The sequence below is a fragment of the Cherax quadricarinatus genome, chromosome 4 (genome assembly GCF_038502225.1).
Source record: "Cherax quadricarinatus isolate ZL_2023a chromosome 4, ASM3850222v1, whole genome shotgun sequence".
Lineage (NCBI taxonomy): Eukaryota > Metazoa > Arthropoda > Malacostraca > Decapoda > Parastacidae > Cherax > Cherax quadricarinatus.
In genome coordinates, this window is record NC_091295.1 from 18,936,483 (window position 1) to 18,963,391 (window position 26,909).

Sequence of the window (26,909 nt, forward strand, 5' to 3'; positions counted from 1 at the left end):
CACTACTGTTAACATACTGTTTCACACTACTGTTAACATACTGTTTCACACTACTGTTAACATACTGTTTCACACTACTGTTAACATACTGTTTCACACTACTGTTAACATACTGTTTCACACTGCTGTTAACATACTGTTTCACACTACTGTTAACATACTGTTTCACACTACTGTTAACATACTGTTTCACACTGCTGTTAACATACTGTTTCACACTGCTGTTAACATACTGTTTCACACTACTGTTAACATACTGTTTCACACTACTGTTAACATACTGTTTCACACTGCTGTTAACATACTGTTTCACACTGCTGTTAACATACTGTTTCACACTGCTGTTAACATACTGTTTCACACTACTGTTAACATACTGTTTCACACTGCTGTTAACATACTGTTTCACACTACTGTTAACATACTGTTTCACACTGCTGTTAACATACTGTTTCACACTGCTGTTAACATACTGTTTCACACTGCTGTTAACATACTGTTTCACACTACTGTTAACATACTGTTCACACTACTGTTAACATACTGTTTCACACTACTGTTAACATACTGTTTCACACTGCTGTTAACATACTGTTTCACACTACTGTTAACATACTGTTTCACACTACTGTTAACATACTGTTTCACACTGCTGTTAACATACTGTTTCACACTACTGTTAACATACTGTTTCACACTACTGTTAACATACTGTTTCACACTACTGTTAACATACTGTTTCACACTACTGTTAACATACTGTTTCACACTACTGTTAACATACTGTTTCACACTACTGTTAACATACTGTTTCACACTACTGTTAACATACTGTTTCACACTACTGTTAACATACTGTTTCACACTGCTGTTAACATACTGTTTCACACTACTGTTAACATACTGTTTCACACTACTGTTAACATACTGTTTCACACTGCTGTTAAGATACTGTTTCACACTGCTGTTAACATACTGTTTCACACTACTGTTAACATACTGTTTCACACTACTGTTAACATACTGTTTCACACTGCTGTTAACATACTGTTTCACACTACTATTAACATACTGTTTCACACTACTGTTAACATACTGTTTCACACTACTGTTAACATACTGTTTCACACTACTGTTAACATACTGTTTCACACTACTGTTAACATACTGTTTCACACTGCTGTTAACATACTGTTTCACACTGCTGTTAACATACTGTTTCACACTACTGTTAACATACTGCTTCACACTACTGTTAACATACTGCTTCACACTACTGTTAACATACTGTTTCACACTACTGTTAACATACTGTTTCACACTACTGTTAACATACTGTTTCACACTACTGTTAACATACTGTTTCACACTGCTGTTAACATACTGTTTCACACTGCTGTTAACGTACTGTTTCACACTACTGTTAACATACTGTTTCACACTACTGTTAACATACTGTTTCACACTACTGTTAACATAACTGTTTCACACTACTGTTAACATACTGTTTCACACTGCTGTTAACATACTGCTTCACACTGCTGTTAACATACTGTTTCACACTACTGTTAACATACTGTTTCACACTACTGTTAACATACTGTTTCACTCGTGACAACATATTCACTGTTTCACTCGTGGCAACATATTCACTGTTTCACTTGTGGCAACATATTCACTGTTTCACTCGTGGCAACATGTTCACTGTTTCGCTCGTGGCAACATACTCACTGTTTCACTCGTGGCAACATATTCACTGTTTCACTCGTGGCAACATACTCAGTGTTTCACTCTTGGCAATATATTCACTGTTTCACTCGTGGCAACATACTCAGTGTTTCACTCGTGGCAACATATTCAATGTTTCACTCGTGGCAACATACTCAGTGTTTCACTCGTGGCAACATACTCAGTGTTTCACTCGTGGCAACATACTCAGTGTTTCACTCGTGGCAACATATTCACTGTTTCGCTCGTGGCAACATACTCACTGTTTCACTCGTGGCAACATATTCACTGTTTCACTCGTGGCAATATATTCACTGTTTCACTCGTGGCAACATATTCAGTGTTTCACTCGTGGCAACATACTCAGTGTTTCACTCGTGGCAACATACTCAGTGTTTCACTCGTGGCAACATACTCAGTGTTTCACTCGTGGCAACATACTCAGTGTTTCACTCGTGGTAACATACTCAGTGTTTCACTCTTGGCAACATACTCAGTGTTTCACTCGTGGCAACATACTCAGTGTTTCACTCGTGGCAACATACTCAGTGTTTCACTCGTGGCAACATACTCAGTGTTTCACTCGTGGTAACATACTCAGTGTTTCACTCTTGGCAATATATTCACTGTTTCCCTCGTGGCAACATACTCAGTGTTTCACTCGTGGCAACATACTCAGTGTTTCACTCGTGGCAACATACTCAGTGTTTCACTCGTGGCAACATACTCAGTGTTTCACTCGTGGCAACATACTCAGTGTTTCACTCGTGGCAACATACTCAGTGTTTCACTCGTGGCAACATACTCAGTGTTTCACTCTTGGCAATATATTCACTGTTTCACTCGTGGCAACATACTCAGTGTTTCACTCGTGGCAACATACTCAGTGTTTCACTCGTGGCAACATACTCAGTGTTTCACTCTTGGCAGTATATTCACTGTTTCACTCGTGGCAACATACTCAGTGTTTCACTCGTGGCAACATACTCAGTGTTTCACTCTTGGCAATATATTCACTGTTTCACTCGTGGCAACATACTCAGTGTTTCACTCGTGGCAACATACTCAGTGTTTCACTCGTGGCAACATACTCAGTGTTTCACTCTTGGAAATGTATTCACTGTTTCACTCGTGGCAACATACTCAGTGTTTCACTCTTGGCAATATATTCACTGTTTCACTCGTGGCAACATACTCAGTGTTTCACTCGTGGCAACATACTCAGTGTTTCACTCGTGGCAACATACTCAGTGTTTCACTCGTGGCAACATACTCAGTGTTTCACTCGTGGCAACATACTCAGTGTTTCACTCGTGGCAACATACTCAGTGTTTCACTCTTGGCAATATATTCACTGTTTCACTCGTGGCAACATACTCAGTGTTTCACTCGTGGCAACATACTCAGTGTTTCACTCGTGGCAACATACTCAGTGTTTCACTCGTGGCAACATACTCAGTGTTTCACTCTTGGCAATATATTCACTGTTTCACTCGTGGCAACATACTCAGTGTTTCACTCGTGGCAACATACTCAGTGTTTCACTCGTGGCAACATACTCAGTGTTTCACTCGTGGCAACATACTCAGTGTTTGACTCTGGAGTCACAGTCACACGTCCGTCTGTAAGAACTTAAGAAAATTGGTTGAACTATACACTTATTTTCGTCCCGTCGTGCTATACAGAGTGTGTAGTTAACTGTGTCTCAGACAGTCAGACGTATGACTGTGACTCTGAAGTGAAACAGTGACTCTGATACGGGAATTGTCTGGATCTCCGCCTCTGTTAACACATCAACATTTTCTGTCTCCTTAATGTGTTTTTATATGTATTGGCATTAAGGTGTGTTAGAGTTCGTTAAGCTGTCCTTGTACATGTTAACCTGTCCTTGTACATGTTAAGCTGTCCTTGTACATGTTAAGCTGTCCTTGTACATGTTAACCTAACCAAATTTAACGTAGCTAAAAATGTAAAAAAAAAATTAAAATGTGTTTTTTTATGACCAAAAGTACTATAAAATAGCAGAACATTCCTTGAATGACAAATAAAATTTGCAAAGTGAAGGCTGAGATATTTATCAAATATTCTTCCATCTGGAAAATAAATTAATAATATTATACAAATATATATATATATATATATATATATATATATATATATATATATATATATATATATATATATATATATATATATATATATAATGTGCGTGCGTGTGTGTGTATGAATGTCTTACCTGGCAAGGATAAAGAGCAGGACAGAGACTCCCAGGTAGGCAGTAGCCATGTATATCCAGACATCGACAGAAAATGGCGACATAAATGAGAACAAGCTTGGAGATTTTTTCTGTGGTTTCTTGTAGATAATACTAATACCTGTAGAATGGAATCATGTGGATAAGTGTTGCAAATGGTCTGTCATTTATGATTATTTGCCCAGTTACAGACTTACATAGGTTTCTTGTTATCTTGGTGACACATTTATTCCTGTAGTAACATTAATTTATAGTTGTATGTCATATAGGAGAATGTAGATGAATAAATCAAAGTAGATCAGTATAAAATATACAGCTTTATCCATTCCTTACTAAGCAATGATTCCATACAGAATTTTATTCAATTCTGTTTCATACAACTGCGATCACTTCAAAAAACAGGAGAACCAGTCCAGTCTTTTAACACAGGAGGATTTGTTGGTACTTACCCAAGTTCATGAAGGGCATACTGAAGTCCACTGCTTCCTCTCGTTCATATGTTATGGTGAAATCCACGATGCCCAGATCGGCTTTCTGTGAGAAACAAGTTCCAGACAAATACAAACATTTTTCTTCTAATGACTTTTCATTAGTTTAATTTAACAATAGTAAGGAAGCCTTCAGCCTGTCCACCGGACCAGACCAGATAATGGAACTCTAATGACAAGTAACGAAGCATTAGAATTATTTTTTGTTAACCATTTACCTTCCTCAGTGGACTGTTAAACTTAGAATAGTGCTACTTAACCATGGGTTAAGTAGCACTTTCTGCACTTCTTGGTGGTACACGAAGAGCAAAGCTGAAGGTACGAGGTTGAACTGCACCAGGTGAACACTTCCCTCCAAGGAACTTGATTGACTCTGACCACTACCAGTGAAAACTTGTCAGCCTTAATAATAATAATAACAGTAATAATAATAATAATAATAATAATAATAATAATAATAATAATAATAATAATAATAATAATAATAATATCTTTATTTACTACAAGTACATGTACAAGGTATACAGGCCTAGCTTGTTATGCAGAGCATTTCGGGAAAATTAGGTCAGTTTTGTCCCAGGATGCGACCCACACCAGTCGACTAACACCCAGGTACCCATTTTACTGATGGGTGAACATAGACAACCAGTGTAAGGAAACACGTCCGATGTTGTTCACCAAAAACTTCCAGTTTAGATAAATCTCATTCAGAATGGAAATTTTGCTCATTTTCTTTCACTCGATGAGGCTGCTGGTGCGAGAAAAGTAACTGCCCAGCCTGAGTGAAGTGAAACGTCATTTACAGGAATTAATTCAGTGTATCCGAGGTTACTGTCACCACGGAGAGAGGTTTCTGTGGCTCAGGGATGGACACGGAATTCATTTCATTTTTAATCCCGATTCCATGGATGTTATGATGAAGGCTGATAGTGTTGAACTGGAAGCTAATGAAGGAATCCAAATGGGATTTAAATCAGAGGGTAGAAAACTTCTGATGTGCACAACTCATAACATTCTCACAGTTAGCAGAAAAAGCTTTGGTCGTTCTAATGTCATTTACCAAAATCTATATGTATTTGAAGCTTTAATTTCCTTCGGAAGAACTCTCAATCTTTACTGCAAAAAAAAAAATATATAGAAGTGAAATAGATCATTGACACTTCTGTATGAGAACTTTCATACGTTCACTTATGAGCATTAAAGCATGTTTTATTTAGTGGCTCTTTGTTGTTAAGGTTCATTAATGTTGTTACCAGGTTGGTCTTTATATATAGCCAGACACATGTCATCACTGACATCAAGATGATTTCTAGCCTTTGTTTTTTTTTTAATGTTCATTTGCACATAAACATGACCCCAGTGTAGTCGATAGTCTTTAACCTCCCATTAACAAAACAGTAATAGTAGTAGAAAAGTAGTATTAGTAGAGTAGTGGCAATGGTGGTAGTAGTATTAGTAGTAGTAGTGGTAGGAGTAGTAAAAGTAATAGTTGTAGTGGTCATAGTAGAAGTGATAGTAGTTGTAGTGGTCGTAGTAGTAGTATATTCATAGAGAAGGTCTTAACTAGTGGAGGTCACAGGGCCTCGGTATTAATATGTTGATGCGTACATGATCGAGAAGTTCCCTGACGATACCGTCCCACTCTCCAGTGTTTCTGTCCTTACTGCCGTAGTTGCCGTCAGCCACCTCCCGGAAGGTGTAGTTGAAGCCTCGGATGAGTGCTATCTCGTGGATGAGGTCGAAGCAGAAGCCCTCGTAGCGGTCGTTTCCCTTGAGGTGCTCTGATGACTCCTTCAGCATCGTGTAGGGCGGCGTCTGTAGCAGGAGGTTGGTTACATTAATAGTAGGCAGTGCCAACAAGGCTGAGGGACTGAGTACCTCAGGTTTCCTCTCGACATCGTCTACTGTCTCCAGGACTGTAATTCATACCTGTATTTGACTCTTGAAGCCTGCACCGCAAGTGAAATGTTTCATCAATAAAGATACCTAGTGTTGCATGTGTCTTACTCATTGTACCGACAAGTTGATGAATAAGACTCATACGCATTGCTCAGGTGTCTACATTGGTGAGAGGTTTCGCCTGCACAGCAAGCTATTATCACTTTAATACTCTTCGCAACTCTTTTGCGAACCACTAGCCCAACTTATGAGCATGAGTTGCTTCCACAGCCCACCTGTGATGCCATCTCCAGCTGCTGCACTTTTCCTCTGGCTCTAGAATATTAGCCTCCATCCTTATACCTCTGCTTTAGATAAAGCAAGGCTAAGAGGCTGAACACTATCAGGGCTAAAAGGCTAACACCTTAAAATTTCCTCTCCAAATCTTTCCTGACACACACAGACGCACACCCACACACACACACACACACAAACACACACACACACACACACACACACACACACACACACACACACACACACACACACACACACACACACACACACACACACACACACACACACATACACACACACACACACACACACACACACACACACACACACACATACACACACAAAGCGAAGAGGCGGGGGCAGGAGCTACAACTCGACCCCTGCAATCACAAATAGGTGAGCACACTTACCATGGCTGTGGAGACGATGAGTGTCCTGTTCTGAAGGTTGAGTTCTAAAGCGTCGACAAGTTCCGCCCAGGTCCTGGTGTAGTTAGCACCGCCTTGATTGGTCCACGTCCCCACCTCGGGTTAAAGAAGGCCAGAGGTCACCCAGGGTACTGCTATAGCAGGTTAATGTTTTTCTCTTGTGCTCCAAGAAACACGTTTCTTTTTTACAGGAAGAGTGTGAAAAATTCAGCACACAGAGATAAAACGTGATATTAAAAGTTTGTTTACCTCTGTCATTCACCTTGAAGAATAAGAAGGCACAATACCGTGACTGAAACAATTCACCATAAACCTGCACTTAGTAGAATCTTATGATGACGTTTCGGTCCATCCTGGACCATTGTCAAGAAACAACAGTTGACTTACCAATGGTATAGGACAGACCGAAACGTCGTCGTGAGGTTCGTCTCCTAAGTGCATTTTTTGGTGAACTCATCCTCAGAGGATACCTACTCCTGCCTGCTTATATGCTCACCAGTAAGCTAATAATCTCCTTTCCCTTATGTCTGCTTTATGCACCCCTCTACCTGCTTACTAACCTATGTACTTAACTGTTGATTTGTCTACATTGTCACTTTCTTGTCTCCCTATGTCTACGTTGTCACTTTCTTGTCTCCCTATCTCTACGTTGTCACTTTCTTGTCTCACTATGTCTACGTTGTCACTTTCTTGTCTCTCTATGTCTACGTTGTCACTTTCTTGTCCCCCTATGTCTACGTTGTCACTTTCTTGTCCCCCTATGTTTACGTTGTCAATTTTCTGTCTCCCTACCATTCTACCTACTTACCTTCCTGTCCCCAGACTATTCATTCTACCTACTTACCTTCCTGTCTCCCTGCCATTATACCTGCTTACCTTCCTACGTGCCTGTAGCCTTTCACCTGGCGTGGGGTACGTATTCGTACCCCATATATTCAGGAGCCCTGGTCAGAGACAAGGCCCCGTTGAGGGGGCGCTGACCTTCCCTCACGAAACCTTTTTCAGATAAACAAAGACAATTTATGCTATTCTCAGCATCTTTAGCATCTCCCAGTCCATCTCTTGGACACTCTGGGCCAGTCTCACCTTCTTCAAAATCTCTCTCGGGTCTGTCTCGAGAATGTCCAGCTGGAACTCGGATCTGAAGCCCGCGGTGTCGAATTTGATGAGTCCCGTGAGGCCGAACACCTGGATCTGTTCCATCTGTGTGAAGTTGGTGACGGCGGTGTAAGCTCTGCTCCGCCGCCTCCCGTCATTCGAGGTGTATGGTCGAGATCCATACTGCATAAAATATTATTAATATTATTATTATTATTATTATTATTATTATTATTATTATTATTATTATTATTATTATTATTATTATTATTATAGTGGTTATTATTGTTATTATATTCTTAAAGGTCTTACTGAGACTGTGAAATGGGGAGCGTAATCATGTTCGATCCGAGGAAGGGGAGAGTAGCTCATATTCCTTGGATCATGAGCCCTTCGCCTGCTATAATGGCTTATATGAGAGTTAAAACCTAAAGAGGTTTAATAATTTTTTATTTTTTATTTTTTAGATTTTATAGAGTTTTTAAATTTTAGATTTATAGAGTCGGAATATTCTCTTTAGAATATTTAGATTTTGAGATTTTAGAGTTTGAAAGTATTAAGAGTTTTAAAATCATAAGTTTTGAACTTTTTGTGTTTATAGAGTTGTCATGTAGACACAGAACACAGGTCGCCAGCTGGACACAGGTCGCCAGCTGGACACAGGTCGCCAGCTGGACACAGGTCGCCACCTAGACATAGATCTCCAGCTGGACACAGGTCACTAGCTGGACACAGGTCGTCAGCTGGACACAGGTCGCCAGCTGGACACAGGTCGCCAGCTGGACACAGGTCGCCAGCTGGACACAGGTCGCCAGCTGGACACAGGTCGCCAGCTGGACACAGGTCGCCACCTAGACATAGATCTCCAGCTGGACACAGGTCACTAGCTGGACACAGGTCGTCAGCTGGACTCAGATCTCCAGCTGGACACAGGTCACTAGCTGGACACAGATCTCCAGCTGGACACAGGTCGCTAGCTGGACACAGGTCGCCAGTTGGACATATGTCACCAGTTGGACACATGTTACCCGCTGGACACAGATCTTCAGCTGGACACAGATGGTCATCTGACTTACCCACTTCATGAAGTTGATGAGGGAGTTGCCATGTTGCCAGGTCTTGTCACCCTCACAGTACAGTTTGTCGATGTCTACTTGGTGGGAGTTGTCGAGGTCGTCAAGAGCCTTGGCGAAGAGTGTAACAGCGTCGTACATGAGAGCCGCCTCCGTCTGTGCAACACAATAGTAACTTCAGTCTGTGCAACACAAGAGTAACTTCAGTCTGTGCAACACAAGAGTAACTTCAGTCTGTGCCACATAAGAGTAACGTCAGTCTGTGCAATACATGAGTAACTTCAGTCTGTGCCACATAAGAGTAACGTCAGTCTGTGCAATACATGAGTAACTTCAGTCTGTGCCACATAAGAGTAACGTCAGTCTGTGCAATACATGAGTAACTTCAGTCTGTACAACACATAATGGAGGATCTCAGTCTGTGCCACAGGTAAGATACAAGAGACAACTGCAATATTTCTCTATCAGCGGATGTTTAAAACACTGCTCAAGCATAACTTGCAACAGGAGTGATTTTTGGCCCTTCTTCCCCACCCCAAATCAACCCACCACAACTTAATCCACCACCCACCCCAACCCACCGTGACACGCTTGAGATGGGCCGGGAGGAGGCGACCGTAGCGTTGTTCACCGTACATCCATTCTTCAACAACTTGCTCCACTGCTGGCTTCTGTGGGTCAACTAACTGCACTCCGGTGATGTTGGTTCGTGAGTGACTAAATTTCTCCAGGTCTACCTGGTTGAAGTCCTGCCGAAGAAACAGAATGTCAGGACCACAATGGAAATAAGACAGACGGTCCTCGATGACGCACTGATTTTATGGGTTATCTTGGGTGGCTAAATCTCTCTCTCTCTCTCTCTCTCTCTCTGTCTGTCTGTCTCTCTCTCTCTCTCTGTCTCTCTCTCTCTCTCTGTCTGTCTGTCTGTCTGTCTCTCTCTCTCTCTCTCTCTCTCTCTCTCTCTCTCTCTCTCTCTCTCTCTCTCTCTCTCTCTCTCTCTCTCTCTCTCTCTCTCTCTCTCTCTCTCTCTCTCTCTCTCTCTCTCTCTCTCTCTCATATATAGAAAAGTCAGCTGACATAATTACTCTCGAGGCTAATGTAATACACTAAAGGAGATTGATTTTAATCCCCTTATCAGTAAGTAATTGGTCAACATTTGGTTTTAGAAACCAGTATCATATAATACTGAAGATATGCCAATAGCTAAAGATGGTTATGGAGGTGTGACTCGACCCCTGCAACCATATGAAGGTGAGTACTGAGCCCAGTGAGAACACCGGTCAGAGAGGTGACACTAACCAGGGAGGTGGTACTAACCAAGGAGGTGGTACTAACCAGGGAGATGGTACTATCCAGGGAGGTGGTACTAACTAGGGAGGTGGCAGTATAATGCGAGCCTTTATTGACAACGTTTCACCCACACAGTAGGTTTTATCAAGTCACAAACAGATCTACCTGGGTAAAGAGTTCATTAGTATATATAGTGTGTAGTCAGGTGGAGAATGTTGGGTAAGTTGAATTTGAGAGAAACCTGCGCGCGCGCACACACACACACACATATTTCGGTGGAGAGTCACGAGACGGCACGGAAGAACATGACTTCTTCCGAAATGAACAGGTCACGAATGTTCCAAGGACTCGGATTTAGAAATGTGGGAAGCATTTCTGGCGAATAAGCTGCGAGACGACCACTCACTGGACTCCTGGGACAGCGAAGCAAGCGAAACCAGTCGGGCCAGTGAAATAGAGATGGATCAAGAAACGCTCATCCCCAGATATACTGGATGAAGAAGGCTGGCAGGTAGCAGGAGCCCCGAAGTCCCAGAGGAGACACTGTTTCCTTGCCAGAGATCGGGCAAACCAAGCCATCCTGAGGCAAAAAATTAACGTTGGTAGGCAAAGGACCCCACTACACCCAGTATAATGCTATAATTCACCCTGAGAAGAAATACGGCCTGACGGTATCAGTGTCAAGTCTGAAAGGGGAATTTATTCTCACTTCCCGAAACACAAAGTCTTATGAGGTATTGCAGAAGGTGAACGACCTCGAGTCGCCACTTGTTTTAGCAGAACTAAAAAAAATAGAGCTGGTAACAAAAGGCGTACTGATGCGCTATCCACTAGACATGCCTCTCTTTGCAATCCATAGCAACAAAAACATCCTGAAAGTTGAACGGTTCCGAGCCAAGAAGGACGGCAACGTACCTACGAGGCAGGTCTTGATTCATCATAGAGGACCTCTCCCAGCAACACTGGATCTCAATGCTGGGGAAAATACCAGGTTAGGACGTACACCCCAGAACCTTGGAGGTGATTTAGGTACCAGAGGTACAACCACCTCAGCGCCCGATGTCAGTTTAAGGAAATATGCGGCATCTGTTGCGGGTCTCGCCAAACCAAGAACTGCTTGGGTAAACTGAAGAGAGATGAAGCTACGGAACCTCGATGTCCGGCCTGCGGCAAGAAACATCATGCTTGAATATAATAAATGGCTATGCAACCGACAAGTTGAAGATTGAGACACTTGTGCAACATATGGGAATCTTTATTAAGGAAACGTTTCGCCACACAGTGGCTTCATCAGTCCAATACAAAGTAGAAATGGGTAAGGAGAGGAGGAGTTTGAGGTAATCAGTCCCTCAACCTGGAATCGATGTGTTCTGACTTTCTACAAAAGATGGTGTGAACACATCGATTCCAGGCTGAGGGACTGATTACCTCAAACTCCTCCTCTCCTTACCCATTTCTGCTTTGTATTGGAATGATGAAGCCACTGTGTGGTGAAACGTTTCCTTAATAAAGATTCCCATATCTTGCATAAGTGTCTCAATCTTCATCATGCTTGGAACCTGCACCGCCCGAGAGGCTCCGCCGTGTCAAGGCAGCATGGAAAACTCTTGTTGTTCAGCCTCCAGCATCAGATAGAGCCCTCACCACTGAGCAGAGGGCCTCGTCCAGAGGAGGCTACAGCAACACGGAATCCAGGGCGACTTTCCTGGCCACAGCGACGAAGGAAGCCGAGGAAGCATCAGGTACGGGGTCGCGCCAGCTTCTGACGCTTCTGCTCAAGCTCCCACCCGACAACGGCAGCCAGCAAGCCCCATGCTACAGGAACAGGCTATAGCCAACGCGTCAACCCTAACAGTACAACGGTCACCAGTTAGGAACATTGTAGTCCAAGAGAGCAGACCAGGACATCACATATTACTTCTGAGCCAACAAATGATGTTGACAATCACCTTCACCGATATTATATGCGACCTCACAGAAGAAAACAGAGATATTCAAAACTATCGTGAGGACTTTCGTGAACATGTGCATGATGGACAAAACAGAGTCCATGCGTTTATTTGCAGAGCCAGTGATGGGGGCCCCTGATGGCGTCAGTCAATTGTAGTACGTAAAATGTTTTGCCACAAGGAACGACAACAAGAACCTGATCGCGGCCACGGAACAGCTGAATTAGATCAACATCTTAGTGATCCTCAGTCAGGTCATTTTAGAATTAAGACCCTTGTCAGGACACACTGTATGACCCTTGTTGGTTTAGCGCTTTCTTTGATTATAATAATTGTCAGGACACAGTTCCTGATAATTAAATCAGTCAGTCAATCAATTTACTAAGTTAGATCTGTTTCTAACTTGATAAAGACCACTGTGTGGGCGAAACGTGGTCATTAAAGCATTGTATATTAATACATTTGTGTTTATTTTTCCATGGTGTTGGTATTTTCTATCATTATGAGTGAGGCAGCACTAACCAGGGAGGTGATGAAGTAGTTATGGTAGTCACTCATCAGGTGGACCTGCAGAGCTTGGTCTAACACATCGTATATCTTCTCCGGCGCTACGTCCAGCACGATGTGAGTAGCCTGCGAGCGACGTATCTCCTTCAAGAGTGGCCTGTAGTACAGCAAGGCAGGAAGATGTAGTACAGGAAGGCTGGAAGATGTAGTACAGGAAGGCTGGAAGATGTAGTACAGGAAGGCAGGAAGATGTAGTACAGGAAGGCAGGAAGATGTAGCACAGGAAGGCAGGAAGATGTAGTACAGGAAGGCTGGAAGATGTAGTACAGGAAGGCAGGAAGATGTAGTACAGGAAGGCAGGAAGATTTAGCACAGGAAGGCAAGGAGATGTAGCACAGGAAGGCAGGAAGATGTACAGGAAGGCAGGAAGATTTAGCACAGGAAGGCAGGAAGATGTAGCACAGGAAGGCAGGAAGATGTAGTACAGGAAGGCAGGAAGATGTAGCACAGGAAGGCAAGGAGATGTAGCACAGGAAGGCAGGAAGATGTAGTACAGGAAGGCAGGAAGATGTATCACAGGAAGGCAAGGAGATGTAGCACAGGAAGGCAGGAAGATGTAGTACAGGAAGGCAGGAAGATTTAGCACAGGAAGGCAGGAAGATGTAGCACAGGAAGGCAGGAAGATGTAGCACAGGAAGGCAGGAAGATGTAGTACAGGAAGGCAGGAAGATGTAGCACAGGAAGGCAGGGAGATGTAGCACAGGAAGGCAGGAAGATTTAGCACAGGAAGGCAGGAAGATGTAGCACAGGAAGGCAGGAAGATGTAGTACAGGAAGGCAGGAAGATGTAGTACAGGAAGGCAGGAAGATTTAGTACAGGAAGGCAGGAAGATGTAGCACAGGAAGGCAAGGAGATGTAGCACAGGAAGGCAGGAAGATGTAGTACAGGAAGGCAGGAAGATGTAGTACAGGAAGGCAGGAAGATGTAGTACAGGAAGGCAGGAAGATGTAGTACAGGAAGGCAGGAAGATGTAGTACAGGAAGGCAGGAAGATGTAGTACAGGAAGGCAGGAAGATGTAGCACAGGAAGGCAGGAAGATGTAGTACAGGAAGGCAGGAAGATTTAGCAAAGGAAGGCAGGAAGATGTAGTACAGGAAGGCAGGAAGATGTAGCACAGGAAGGCAGGAAGATGTAGTACAGGAAGGCAGGAAGATGTAGTACAGGAAGGCAGGAAGATGTAGCACAGGAAGGCAGGAAGATTTAGCACAGGAAGGCAGGAAGATGTAGCACAGGAAGGCAGGAAGATGTAGTACAGGAAGGCAGGAAGATGTAGTACAGGAAGGCAGGAAGATTTAGTACAGGAAGGCAGGAAGATGTAGCACAGGAAGGCAGGAAGATGTAGCACAGGAAGGCAGGAAGATGTAGCACAGGAAGGCAGGAAGATGTAGTACAGGAAGGCAGGAAGATGTAGTACAGGAAGGCAGAAAGATGTAGCACAGGAAGGCAGGAAGATGTAGTACAGGAAGGCAGGAAGATGTAGTACAGGAAGGCAGGAAGATGTAGTACAGGAAGGCAGGAAGATGTAGTACAGGAAGGCAGGAAGATGTAGTACAGGAAGGCAGGAAGATGTAGTACAGGAAGGCAGGAAGATGTAGCACAGGAAGGCAGGAAGATGTAGTACAGGAAGGCAGGAAGATGTAGTACAGGAAGGCAGGAAGATGTAGCACAGGAAGGCAGAAAGATGTAGCACAGGAAGGCAGGAAGATGTAGTACAGGAAGGCAGGGAGATGTAGCACAGGAAGGCAGGAAGATGTAGTACAGGAAGCCAGGAAGATGTAGCACAGGAAGGCAGGAAGATGTAGTACAGGAAGGCAGGAAGATGTAGTACAGGAAGGCAGGAAGATGTAGTACAGGAAGGCAGGAAGATGTAGCACAGGAAGGCAGGAAGATGTAGTACAGGAAGGCAGGAAGATGTAGTACAGGAAGGCAGGAAGATGTAGTACAGGAAGGCAGGAAGATGTAGCACAGGAAGGCAGGAAGATGTAGCACAGGAAGGCAGGGAGATGTAGCACAGGAAGGCAGGAAGATGTAGTACAGGAAGCCAGGAAGATGTAGCACAGGAAGGCAGGAAGATGTAGTACAGGAAGGCAGGAAGATGTAGTACAGGAAGGCAGGAAGATGTAGCACAGGAAGGCAGGGAGATGTAGCACAGGAAGGCAGGAAGATGTAGCACAGGAAGGCAGGAAGATGTAGTACAGGAAGGCAGGAAGATGTAGCACAGGAAGGCAGGAAGATGTAGTACAGGAAGGCAGGAAGATGTAGTACAGGAAGGCAGGAAGATGTAGTACAGGAAGGCAGGAAGATGTAGTACAGGAAGGCAGGAAGATGTAGTACAGGAAGGCAGGAAGATGTAGCACAGGAAGGCAGGAAGATGTAGTACAGGAAGGCAGGAAGATGTAGCACAGGAAGGCAGGGAGATGTAGCACAGGAAGGCAGGAAGATGTAGTACAGGAAGGCAGGAAGATGTAGCACAGGAAGGCAGGGAGATGTAGCACAGGAAGGCAGGAAGATGTAGTACAGGAAGGCAGGAAGATGTAGTACAGGAAGGCAAGGAGATGTAGCACAGGAAGGCAGGGAGATGTAGTACAGGAAGGCAGGAAGATTTAGCACAGGAAGGCAGGAAGATGTAGTACAGGAAGGCAAGGAGATGTAGCACAGGAAGGCAGGGAGATGTAGTACAGGAAGGCAAGGAGATGTAGCACAGGAAGGCAGGGAGATGTAGCACAGGAAGGCAGGAAGATTTAGCACAGGAAGGCAGGAAGATGTAGTACAGGAAGGCAGGAAGATTTAGCACAGGAAGGCAGGAAGATGTAGCACAGGAAGGCAGGAAGATGTAGTACAGGAAGGCAGGAAGATGTAGCACAGGAAGGCAGGGAGATGTAGCACAGGAAGGCAGGAAGATGTAGTACAGGAAGGCAGGAAGATGTAGCACAGGAAGGCAGGGAGATGTAGCACAGGAAGGCAGGAAGATGTAGTACAGGAAGGCAGGAAGATTTAGCACAGGAAGGCAGGAAGATGTAGTACAGGAAGGCAAGGAGATGTAGAACAGGAAGGCAGGGAGATGTAGCACAGGAAGGCAAGGAGATGTAGCACAGGAAGGCAGGGAGATGTAGCACAGGAAGGCAGGAAGATTTAGCACAGGAAGGCAGGAAGATGTAGTACAGGAAGGCAGGAAGATTTAGCACAGGAAGGCAGGAAGATGTAGTACAGGAAGGCAGGAAGATGTAGCACAGGAAGGCAGGAAGATGTAGTACAGGAAGGCAGGGAGATGTAGTACAGGAAGGCAGGGAGATGTAGTACAGGAAGGCAGGGAGATGTAGCACAGGAAGGCAGGAAGATGTAGTACAGGAAGGCAGGAAGATGTAGTACAGGAAGGCAGGAAGATGTAGTACAGGAAGGCAGGAAGATGTAGTACAGGAAGGCAGGGAGATGTAGTACAGGAAGGCAGGAAGATGTAGTACAGGAAGGCAGGGAGATGTAGTACAGGAAGGCAGGAAGATATAGTACAGGAAGGCAGGGAGATGTAGCACAGGAAGGCAGGGAGATGTAGCACAGGAAGGCAGGAAGATGTAGTACAGGAAGGCAGGAAGATATAGTACAGGAAGGCAGGGAGATGTAGCACAGGAGGGCAGGGAGATGTAGCACAAGAAGGCAGGGAGATGTAGCACAGCAAGGCAGGGAGATGTAGCACAGGAGGGCAGGGAGATGTAGCACAGCAAGGCAGGAAGATGTAGCACAGCAAGGCAGGGAGATGTAGCACAGCAAGGCAGGGAGATGTAGCACAGCAAGGCAGGGAGATGTAGCACAACAAGGCAGGAAGATGTAGCACAGCAAGGCAGGGAGATGTAGCACAGCAAGGCAGGGAGATGTAGCACAGCAAGGCAGGGAGATGTAGCACAGCAAGGCAGGGAGATGTAGCACAACAAGGCAGGAAGATGTAGCACAGCAAGGCAGGGAGATGTAGCACAGCAAGGCAGGGAGATGTAGCACAGCAAGGCAGGGAGATGTAGCACAACAAGGCAGGAAGATGTAGCACAGCAAGGCAGGGAGATGTAATACAGGAAGGCAGGGAGATGTAGCACAGGAAGGCAGGGAGATGTAGCACAGCAAGGCAGGGAGATGTAGCACAACAAGGCAGGAAGATGTAGCACAGCAAGGCAGGGAGATGTAATACAGGAAGGCAGGGAGATGTAGCACAGCAAGGCAGGGAGATGTAGCACAACAAGGCAGGGAGATGTAGCACAGGAAGGCAGGGAGATGTAGCACAGGAAGGCAGGGAGATGTAGCACAGGAAGGCAGGAAGATGTAGCACAGGAAGGCAGGAAGATGTAGCACAGGAAGGCAGGGAGATGTAGCACAGGAAGGCAGGGAGATTTAGCACAGGAAGGCAGGGAGATGTAGCACAGGAAGGCAGGGAGATGTAGCACAGGAAGGCAGGGAGATGTAGCACAGGAAGGCAGGGAGATGTAGCACAGGAAGGCAGGAAGATGTAGCACAGCAAGGCAGGGAGATGTAGCACAGGAAGGCAGGGAGATTTAGCACAGGAAGGCAGGGAGATGTAGCACAGGAAGGCAGGAAGATGTAGCACAGGAAGGCAGGGACATGTAGTACAGGGAGGCACGGAGATGTAGTACAGAGAGGCAGGGAGATTTAGCACAGGAAGGCAGGGAGATGTACCACAGAAAGGCAGGGAGATTTAGCACAGGAAGGCAGGGAGATGTACCACAGAAAGGCAGGGAGATTTAGCACAGGAAGGCAGGGAGATGTACCACAGAAAGGGAGGGAGATTTAGCACAGAAAGGCAGGGAGATGTAGCACAGAAAGGCAGGGAGATTTAGCACAGGAAGGCAGGGAGATTTAGCACAGGAAGGCAGGAAGATGTAGCACAGGAAGGCAGGGAGATTTAGCACAGGAAGGCAGGGAGATGTAGCACAGAAAGGCAGGGAGATTTAGCACAGGAAGGCAGGGAGATTTAGCACATGAAGGAAGGGAAATGTAGTACAGGGAGGCAGGGAGAGTCAGCACAGGGAGGCAGGGAGAGGCAGCACAGGGAGGCAGGGAGAGTCAGCACAGGGAGGCAGGGAGAGGCAGCACAGGGAGGCAGGGAGAGTCAGCACAGGGGGGCAGGGAGAGGCAGCACAGGGAGGCAGGGAGAGGCAGCACTAGGAGGCAGGGAGAGGCAGCACAGGGAGGCAGGGAGAGGCAGCACAGGGAGGCAGGGAGAGTCAGCACAGGGAGGCAGGGAGAGGCAGCACATGGAGGCAGGAAGAGGCAGCACAGGGAGGCAGAGAGAGGCTGCACATGGAGGCAGGGAGAGGCAGTACAGGGAGGCAGGTAGAGTCAGCACAGGGAGGCAGGGAGAGGCAGCACAGGGAGGCAGGGAGAGGCAGCACAGGGAGGCAGGGAGAGTCAGCACAGGGAGGCAGGGAGAGGCAGCACAGGGAGACAGGGAGGCAGGGTGAGGTAGAACTTGGTGAGAGGGAGGGACATTTTAGGACGTGTTTTAAGACCAACACAACACAAAAGCCAGTATGATAAAGACTTAATTTAATACTTGGTCTTAAAGATTACGGTGGTCTTCACTAACACCAAGACTGAGGGACTGATTACCTCATTGTTTGTAAATAGTCCTACAATATTCCCATTTTGTCCTTGAATTTGTATTGATAATGCCACTAGATGGTGAAACTTCTAGAAATAAAGATACCTAGATGTTGCACATGTGTCTTGTTCTTCGTCTTCGTAATTGTTTGCAAGAATCTCGTAGAGAGTTTTACACTTGCTGAGTTCAAAATCTGTGATGTAAAGGATTGTGTTTATACGAAGTCAAAAGAGCTACCTGTAATCGGAATTGTCGGGGAGTTGTCTCACCGTCACCGTCCATGTCTTCTCCTTCAGGAGGTTCTGGAGGCGCACCAGACCCTCGTTACTGTCGTAAAGGATCACGAAGTTCTTCCACTTGAGCTTCATCAATATGTCGCGGTAGGCCTGCGTGGACACATGGAGTGAAGGAAGAATATAAGTTATGATACCGAGGCTGCGACACTTGACAACCACTCAACAACTTGAAAAGGGTTTCTAGACTAATATCTTTATTGATAATGGTCTAAGATGATCTCGAAATGTCGTGTAAATTTTCCTTCACAAACTGCAGATCAACCATGATTAAAGTGTATGTTTTGGGAGTCGGAGTTATGGACAATATTTCTACTGTCATACCATCCGTCTACACATTGTACCTTGTTCGGTCTTAATGTAGTAAGGAAATTGAATGATGTATATGAGAATGTGTCGGAGGAAGACCTCATGCACCGTTTCAAGAGCAGGTACGATGAGAACAGAAATCATTAATGCCGGGAATATATTAAAAATAACTGGGCCAGGATCTATTTATTCCCTCCCCCATCAAAAGTTTGGTAATTAGCATTGGTGAGACGTATGTGTACGTCTCCTTTTACCGGTTGTTTCTCTTCACTTCACCTTCACAGTAAATAGGTACCTGGGTATTAGTCGATTGTTGTGCGTAGTACATAAGTACTAGGGTGTGGGTCACATCCTGAGGAAGAAGGTTCACGTGGATATAAAATACCACTGCTAACAAGACACACACAGACACACACAGACACACGCACACATACACACACACACACACACACACACACACACACACACACACACACACACACACACACACACACACACACACACACACACACACACACACACACACACAACATTCCTAATTTACTGGCGTATAAACAAGGTTAACTTACACTACTGAGTGATGGAGGGTAGGGGTACAGGTTGAGAGAGTAAGCATCTCTGGTCAGCTTGTAGTCCCACCGAGTCTCAATATGAGGTACCTCCATGGCGTCACATATGGACTGAACATGGTTGGCAGTGTTTTCACTCTGCGGACCGAAGATGGCTGCCACCCCTGACCGAAGCAGCTTACACACTGTTGATGAAGATTGATCATGGAGGGGAGGTAACCAGTACCACTTCAGTTCCTAATAAGCCATAACAACCACAGTGAAAAAAAAAATCTCGAATCGTTTTCGTGATTTCCCACATTACAGAGGAACACTATTTTATATAAGCCACAATGTTACTACCTGTGATTCAGAGTCGTCAAGACTAAGATGCTCTTCACCAACACCAAGACTGAGGGACTCATTACCTCATCTTTTGTATCTAGTTCTACATTCTTCACATTTGCCCTTGAATTATATTAATAAAACCACGGGATGGCGGAACGTCTACAAATAAAGATACCAGATGGTGCACACATACCTAATTCTTTACTATAATGTGGGAATTTAATAAAGCGCTTCGAATTTTATTATTGTTTTGCATATTAAGACATCAGCTGTTTCTTGTGAGTTTATTGCACTAACTCCTTATGTGTGACTGACACAATAATTTGAAAATCCGTGTATGTTAAGACCACTAGAAGATTACACAGTTGTGGAGACTTCTGTGATTGTGTCTTGAACCGGTTTTAATCGGGGGTGAGGGCTAAACCCGTAGGGGTCAGGGATTTCATTCATTCGAAGAAAACAAAGGGGGAAAAATTTTACTAAATACAGAGCGATAAATGTGAATTATGAACCAAATAGATGTCCAATAAATCTGTGATAGAAATAGAACTTGACAGACTCGATAGATTGTCTTAGATAAAGAATATGTTGGCAGGAGAGGCTCTATAATGTAGATCTATAATGTAGAGTTATGACAGTCGCCATATTTGTGTAATATACTGGTGATAGACAGGGTCGCGGGGGCGTTGACCCCTGAAACATCCTCAAGCTATACTCCTCTTTATAGAAATAAAGTTTGTTAGAATATGCTAGCTAAAAAGTTTATTGTTGAGTGTGTGTCTCTCTCAGTGTGTCTACACCGAGAAGTGTCTCTCTCAGTGTGTCTACACCGAGAAGTGTCTCTCTCAGTGGGTCTACACCGAGAAGTGTCTCTCTCAGTGGGTCTACACCGAGAAGTGTCTCTCTCAGTGTGTCTACACCGAGAAGTGTCTCTCTCAGTGTGTCTACACCGAGAAGTGTCTCTCAGTGTGTCTACACCGAGAAGTGTCTCTCTCAGTGTATCTACATCGAGAAGTGTCTCTCTCAGTGTGCCTACACCGAGAAGTGTCTCTCTCAGTGTATCTACATCGAGAAGTGTCTCTCTCAGTGTGCCTACACCGAGAAGTGTCTCTCTCAGTGTATCTACACCGAGAAGTGTCTCTCTCAGTGTGCCTACACCGAGAAGTGTCTCTCTCAGTGTGTCTACACCGAGAAGTGTCTCTCAGTGTGTCTACACCGAGAAGTGTCTCTCAGTGTGTCTACACCGAGAAGTGTCTCTCAGTGTGTCTACACCGAGAAGTGTCTCTCAGTGTGTCTACACCGAGAAGTGTCTCTCAGTGTGTCTACACCGAGAAGTGTCTCTCAGTGTGTCTACACTGAGAAGTGTCTCTCAGTGTGTCTACACCGAGAAGTGTCTCTCAGTGTGTCTACACCGAGAAGTGTCTCTCTCTCAGTGTATCTACACCGAGAAGTGTCTCTCTCAGTGTGTCTACACCGAGAAGTGTCTCTCTCAGTGTGTCTACACCGAGAAGTGTCTCTCAGTGTGTCTACACCGAGAAGTGTCTCTCTCTCAGTGTGTCTACACCGAGAAGTGTCTCTCAGTGTGTCTACACCGAGAAGTGTCTCTCTCAGTGTGTCTACACCGAGAAGTGTCTCTCTCTCAGTGTGTCTACACCGAGAAGCGTCTCTCTCAGTGTGTCTACACCGAGAAGTGTCTCTCTCAGTGTGTCTACACCGAGAAGTGTCTCTCTCTCAGTGTGTCTACACCGAGAAGTGTCTCTCTCTCAGTGTGTCTACACCGAGAAGTGTCTCTCTCAGTGTGTCTACACCGAGAAGTGTCTCTCTCAGTGTGTCGACACCGAGAAGTGTCTCTTTCTCTCAGTGTGTCTACACCGAGAAGTGTCTCTCTCTCAGTGTGTCTACACCGAGAAGTGTCTCTCAGTGTGTCTACACCGAGAAGTGTCTCTCTCAGTGTGTCTACACCGAGAAGTGTCTCTCAGTGTGTCTACACCGAGAAGTGTCTCTCAGTGTGTCTACACCGAGAAGTGTGTCTCTCTCACTGTGTCTACACCGAGAAGTGTCTCTCTCAGTGTGTCTACACCGAGAAGTGCGTCTCTCTCAGTGTGTCTACACCGAGAAGTATGTCTCTCTCACTGTGTCTACATCGAGAAGTGTGTTTCTCTCAGTGTGTCTACATCGAGAAGTGTCTCTCTCAGTGTGTCTACACCGAGAAGTGTCTCTCTCTCAGTGTGTCTACACCGAGAAGTGTCTCTCTCAGTGTGTCTACACCGAGAAGTGTCTCTCAGTGTGTCTACACCGAGAAGTGTCTCTCAGTGTGTCTACACCGAGAAGTGTCTCTCTCTCAGTGTGTCTAAACCGAGAAGTGTCTCTCAGTGTGTCTACACCGAAAAGTGTACTCACCTCTTTGTGGTTGCAGGGGTCAAGTCATAGCTCCTGGCCCCGCCTCTTCACTGATTGCTACTAGGTCCTCTCTCTCCCTGCTCCATGAGCTTTATCATACCTCGCCTTAAAACTATGTATGGTTCCCGCCTCCACTACATCACTTTCTAGGCTATTCCACTTTCTGACAACTCTATGACTGAAGAAATACTTCCTAACATCCCTTTGACTCATGTGAGTCATCAACTTCCAGTTGTGACCTCTTGTTTCTGTGTCCCATCTCTGGAACATCCTGTCATTGTCCACCTTGTCTATTCCGCGCAGTATTTTATATGTCGTTATCATGTCTCCCCTGACCCTCCTGTCCTCCAGTGTCGTCAGGCCGATTTCCCTTAACCTTTCTTCGTAGGACAATCCCTTTAGCTCTGGGACTAGTCTTGTTGCAAACCTTTGCACTTTCTCTAATTTCTTGACGTGCTTGACCACGTGTGGATTCCAAACTGGTGCTGCATACTCCAGTATGGGCTTGTCGTAAATGGTGTACAGAGTCTCGAAGGATTCCTTTCTGAGGTATCGGAACGCTATCCTTGGGTTTGCCAGACGATCGTAAGCTGCAGCAGTTATCTGATTGATGAGCGCCTCAGGAGATGTGCTCGGTGTTATACTCACCCCAAAATCTTTTTCCTTCAGTGAGGTTTGCAGTCTTTGGCCACCTAGACTATACTGTGTCTGTGGTCTTCTTTGCCCTTCCCCAATCTTCATGACTCTGCATTTGGCAGGGTTGAATTCAAGGAGCCAGTTGCTGGACCAGGCTTTCCAGGTCTCTTTGTAGTCCTGCCTGATCCTCGACCGATTTGATTCTCCTCATTAACTTCACATCATCTGCAAACAAGGACACTTCTGAGTCTATCCCTTCCGTTATGTCATTCACATATACCAAAAACAGCACAGGTCCTAGGACTGACCCCTGTGGAGCCCCGCTTGTCACAGGCGCCCACTCTGACGACTCGTCACGTACCATTACTCGTTGTTGCCTCCCTGTCAGGTATTCTCTGATCCATTGCAGTGCCTTTCCTGTTATGTGTGCCTGTTCCTCTAGCTTTTGCAGTAACCTCTTGTGAGGAACTGTGTCGAAGGCCTTCTTGCAGTCCAAGAAAATGCAGTCTATCCACCCCTCTCTTTCTTGTCTTACTTCTGTCACCTTGTCATAAAACTCCAGTAGGTTTGTGACTCAGGATTTTCCTTCCTTGAAACCGTGCTGGTTGTCGATTATACACTTGTTTCTTTCCAGGTGCTCCACCATTCTCCTGATGATCCTCTCCATGACTTTGCATACCATATACGTTAGTGACACAGGTCTGTAGTTTAATGCCTCATGTCTGTCTTCTTTTTTAAAAATTGGGACTACATTTGCCATCTTCCATACCTCAGGGAGTTGCCCAGTTTCAATGGATGTGTTGAAGATCTTTGTTTGTAGCATGCACAGCTTCTCTGCTCCTTCTCTAAGGACCCACAGACAGATGTCTGGCCCCACTGCCTTTGAGGTGTCAAGTTCACATAGCAGCTTCTTCACCTCCTCCTTGGTTATGTGTACCTCATCCAACACTTGTTGGTGTACCTCCCTGTTCTGATTTCCTGGAGTCCTACTGGTTTCCACTGTAAATACTTCTTTAAATTTCGTGTTGAGCTCCTCACATACCTCTTGGTCGTTTCTTGTGAGCTCCCCATCATCCTTCCTCAGTCTGATTACCTGGTCCTTGATTGTTGTTTTCCTCCTGATGTGGCTATACAACAGTTTCGGGTCAGACTTGACTTTCGATGCTATGTCGTTTTCATATTGTCGCTGAGCCTCCCTTCTTATCTGTGCATATTCGTTTCTGGCTCTTCGGCTAATCTCTTTATTTTCTTGGGTCCTTTGTCTTCTGTACCTTTTCCATTCTCTAGTGCACCTAGTTTTTGCTTCCCTACACCTTTGGGTGAACCAAGGACTCGTTCTGGTCTTCCCATTATTTCTGTTTCCCTTGGGAACAAACCTCTCCTCTGCCTCCTTGCATTTTGTTGTCACATAGTCCATCATTTCTTGTACTGGTTTTCCTGTCAGTTCTCTCTCCCACTAAACGTCTTGCAGGAAGTTCCTCATGCCTGTGTAGTCCCCCTTTTGTAGTTTGTTTTTTTCCATCCTATTCCTGCTACTCTCTCCACTTTTAGCTCAACTATGTCGTCAAAGCACAGAACCACATGATGATCACTAGCTCTTAGGGGTCTTTGACACATGATATCCTCGATGTCTGAACTACTCAAGGTGAATACAAGGTCCAGTCTTGCTGGATCATCCTCACCTCTCTCTCTCTCTCTGGTAGTGTCTCTAACATGTTGATGCCTGGAGTTTACCTGGAGAGAGTTCCGGGGGTCAACGCCCCCGCAGCCCGGTCTGTGACCAGGCCTCATGGTGGATCAGAGCCTGATCAACCAGGCTGTTACTGCAGGCTGCACGCAATCCAACGTACGAGCCACAGCCCGGCTGGTCAGGTATCGACTTTAGGTGCTTGTCCAGTGCCTGCTTGAAGACAGCCAGGGGTCAATTGGTAATCCCCCTTATGTATGCTGGGAGGCAGTTGAACAGTCTTGGGCCCCTGACACTTATTGTGTTGTCTCTTAATGTGCTAGTGATACCCCTGCTTTTCATTGGGGGGATGTTGCATCGTCTGCCGAGTCTTTTGTTTTCGTTGTGAGTGATTTTCGTGTGCAAGTTCGATACTAGTCCCTCTAGGATTTTCCAGGGAGTACAGGTTCAGGAACCTCAAGCGCTCCCAGTAATTGAGGTGTTTTATCTCCGTTATGCGTGCCGTGAAGGTTCTCTGTATATTTTCTAGATCAGCAATTGAAAGGTGCTGTTAGTGTGCGGCAATATTCTAGCCTAGATAGAACAAGCGACCTGAAGAGTGTCATCATGGGCTTGGCATCCCTAGTTTTGAAGGTTCTCATTATCCATCCTGTCATTTTTCTAGCAGATGCGATTGATACAATATTATGGTCCTTGAAGGTGGATCCTCCGACATGATCACTCCCAGGTCTTTGACGTTAGTTTTTCGCTGTATTTTGTGGATAGAATTTGTTTTGTACTCTGATGAAGTTTTAATTTCCTCATGTTTACCATATCGGAGTAATTGAAATTTCTCATCGTTGAACTTCATATTGTTTTCTGCAGCCCATTGAAAGATTTGGTTGATGTCCGCCTGGAGCCTTGCAGTGTCTGCAGTGGAAGACACTGTCATGCAGAATCGGGTGTCATCTGCAAAGGAAGACACGGTGTTGTGGCTGACATCCTTGTATATGTCAGATATGTGGATGAGAACAAGTTGGGAGCGAGCACTGTGCCTTGCGGAACAGAGCTTTTCACCGTAGCTGCCTCAGACTTTACTCTGTTGACTACTACTCTTTGTGTTCTTTTTGTGAGGAAATTATAGATCCATCTACCAACTTTTTCTGTTATTTCTTTAGCACGCATTTTGTGCGTTATTACGCCATGGTCACACTTGCCGAAGGCTTTTGCAAAGTCTGTATATATTACATCTGCATTCTTTTTGTTTTCTAGTGCATCTAGGACCTTGTCGTAGTGATCCAGTAGTTGGGACAGACAGGAGCGACCTGTTCTAAACCCATGTTGCCCTGGGTTGTGTAATTGATGGGTATCTAGATGGGTGGCGATCTTGCTTCCTAGGCATGAGGTTTTCCAGTACCACATCCATCATCTTGCCTCTCCATGTTTCGGGACCCCCATGGGGCTCCAGGTTTTCCCAGTCAATTTCCTAGTAACTTTGCTCCCCCATCTGAGCTCTTCTGGCCACTTCGGCTAGTGTGTCGACCATTGTTCTGTTGCTCTCTTCGTTTTCTTCTCTTGGCCTCCTGCAGTTCTGTGGTGGGTTGTACATTACTGCAATTACCACCTTATGGCCCTCAGACTGAATTGCTCTTACTAAGTAGTCCCTTTCGCCCATGCGAAAGGGACTACACTTCTACATTTCTCTACACTTCTCAGTGTGACTACACCGAGAAGTGTCTCTCTCTCTCTGTGTCTACACCGAGTGTGTCTCTCTCTGTGTCTACACCGAGAGGTGTGTCTCTTAGTGTGTCTACACCGAGAAGTGTGTGTTTCTCTCAATGTGTCTACACCGAGAAGTGTGTGTCTCAGTGTGTCTACACCGAGAAGTGTGTCTCAGTGTGTCTACACCGAGAAGTGTGTGTCTCTCAATGTGTCTACACCGAGAAGTGTGCGTCTCTAAGTGTGTCTACACCGAGAAGTGTGCGTCTCTAAGTGTGTCTACACCGAGAAGTGTGTGTCTCTCAGTGTGTCTACATGAAGAAGTGTGTGTCTCTCAG

General features: G+C 45.3%; 1 protein-coding gene across 7 annotated transcripts in view; it reads right to left on the bottom strand.

Annotated features, from left to right (window-relative positions):
• LOC128684190 (glutamate receptor ionotropic, kainate 2) overlaps positions 1-26,909 on the bottom strand; it is a 203,828-nt gene that overhangs the window by 85,214 nt on the left and 91,705 nt on the right. For all 7 annotated transcript variants that reach the window (XM_070094940.1, XM_070094946.1, XM_070094939.1 and 4 more), the window contains exons 4-13: positions 19,824-20,008; positions 18,890-19,038; positions 13,006-13,147; positions 9,826-9,993; positions 9,248-9,400; positions 8,160-8,354; positions 7,056-7,169; positions 6,079-6,285; positions 4,432-4,516; positions 3,965-4,103 (exon numbers count right to left, since the gene is read on the bottom strand). In XM_070094940.1, the coding sequence (XP_069951041.1) occupies positions 3,965-4,103; positions 4,432-4,516; positions 6,079-6,285; positions 7,056-7,169; positions 8,160-8,354; positions 9,248-9,400; positions 9,826-9,993; positions 13,006-13,147; positions 18,890-19,038; positions 19,824-20,008 (1,537 nt within the window). The remainder of the gene's footprint in view (positions 1-3,964; positions 4,104-4,431; positions 4,517-6,078; positions 6,286-7,055; positions 7,170-8,159; positions 8,355-9,247; positions 9,401-9,825; positions 9,994-13,005; positions 13,148-18,889; positions 19,039-19,823; positions 20,009-26,909) is intronic.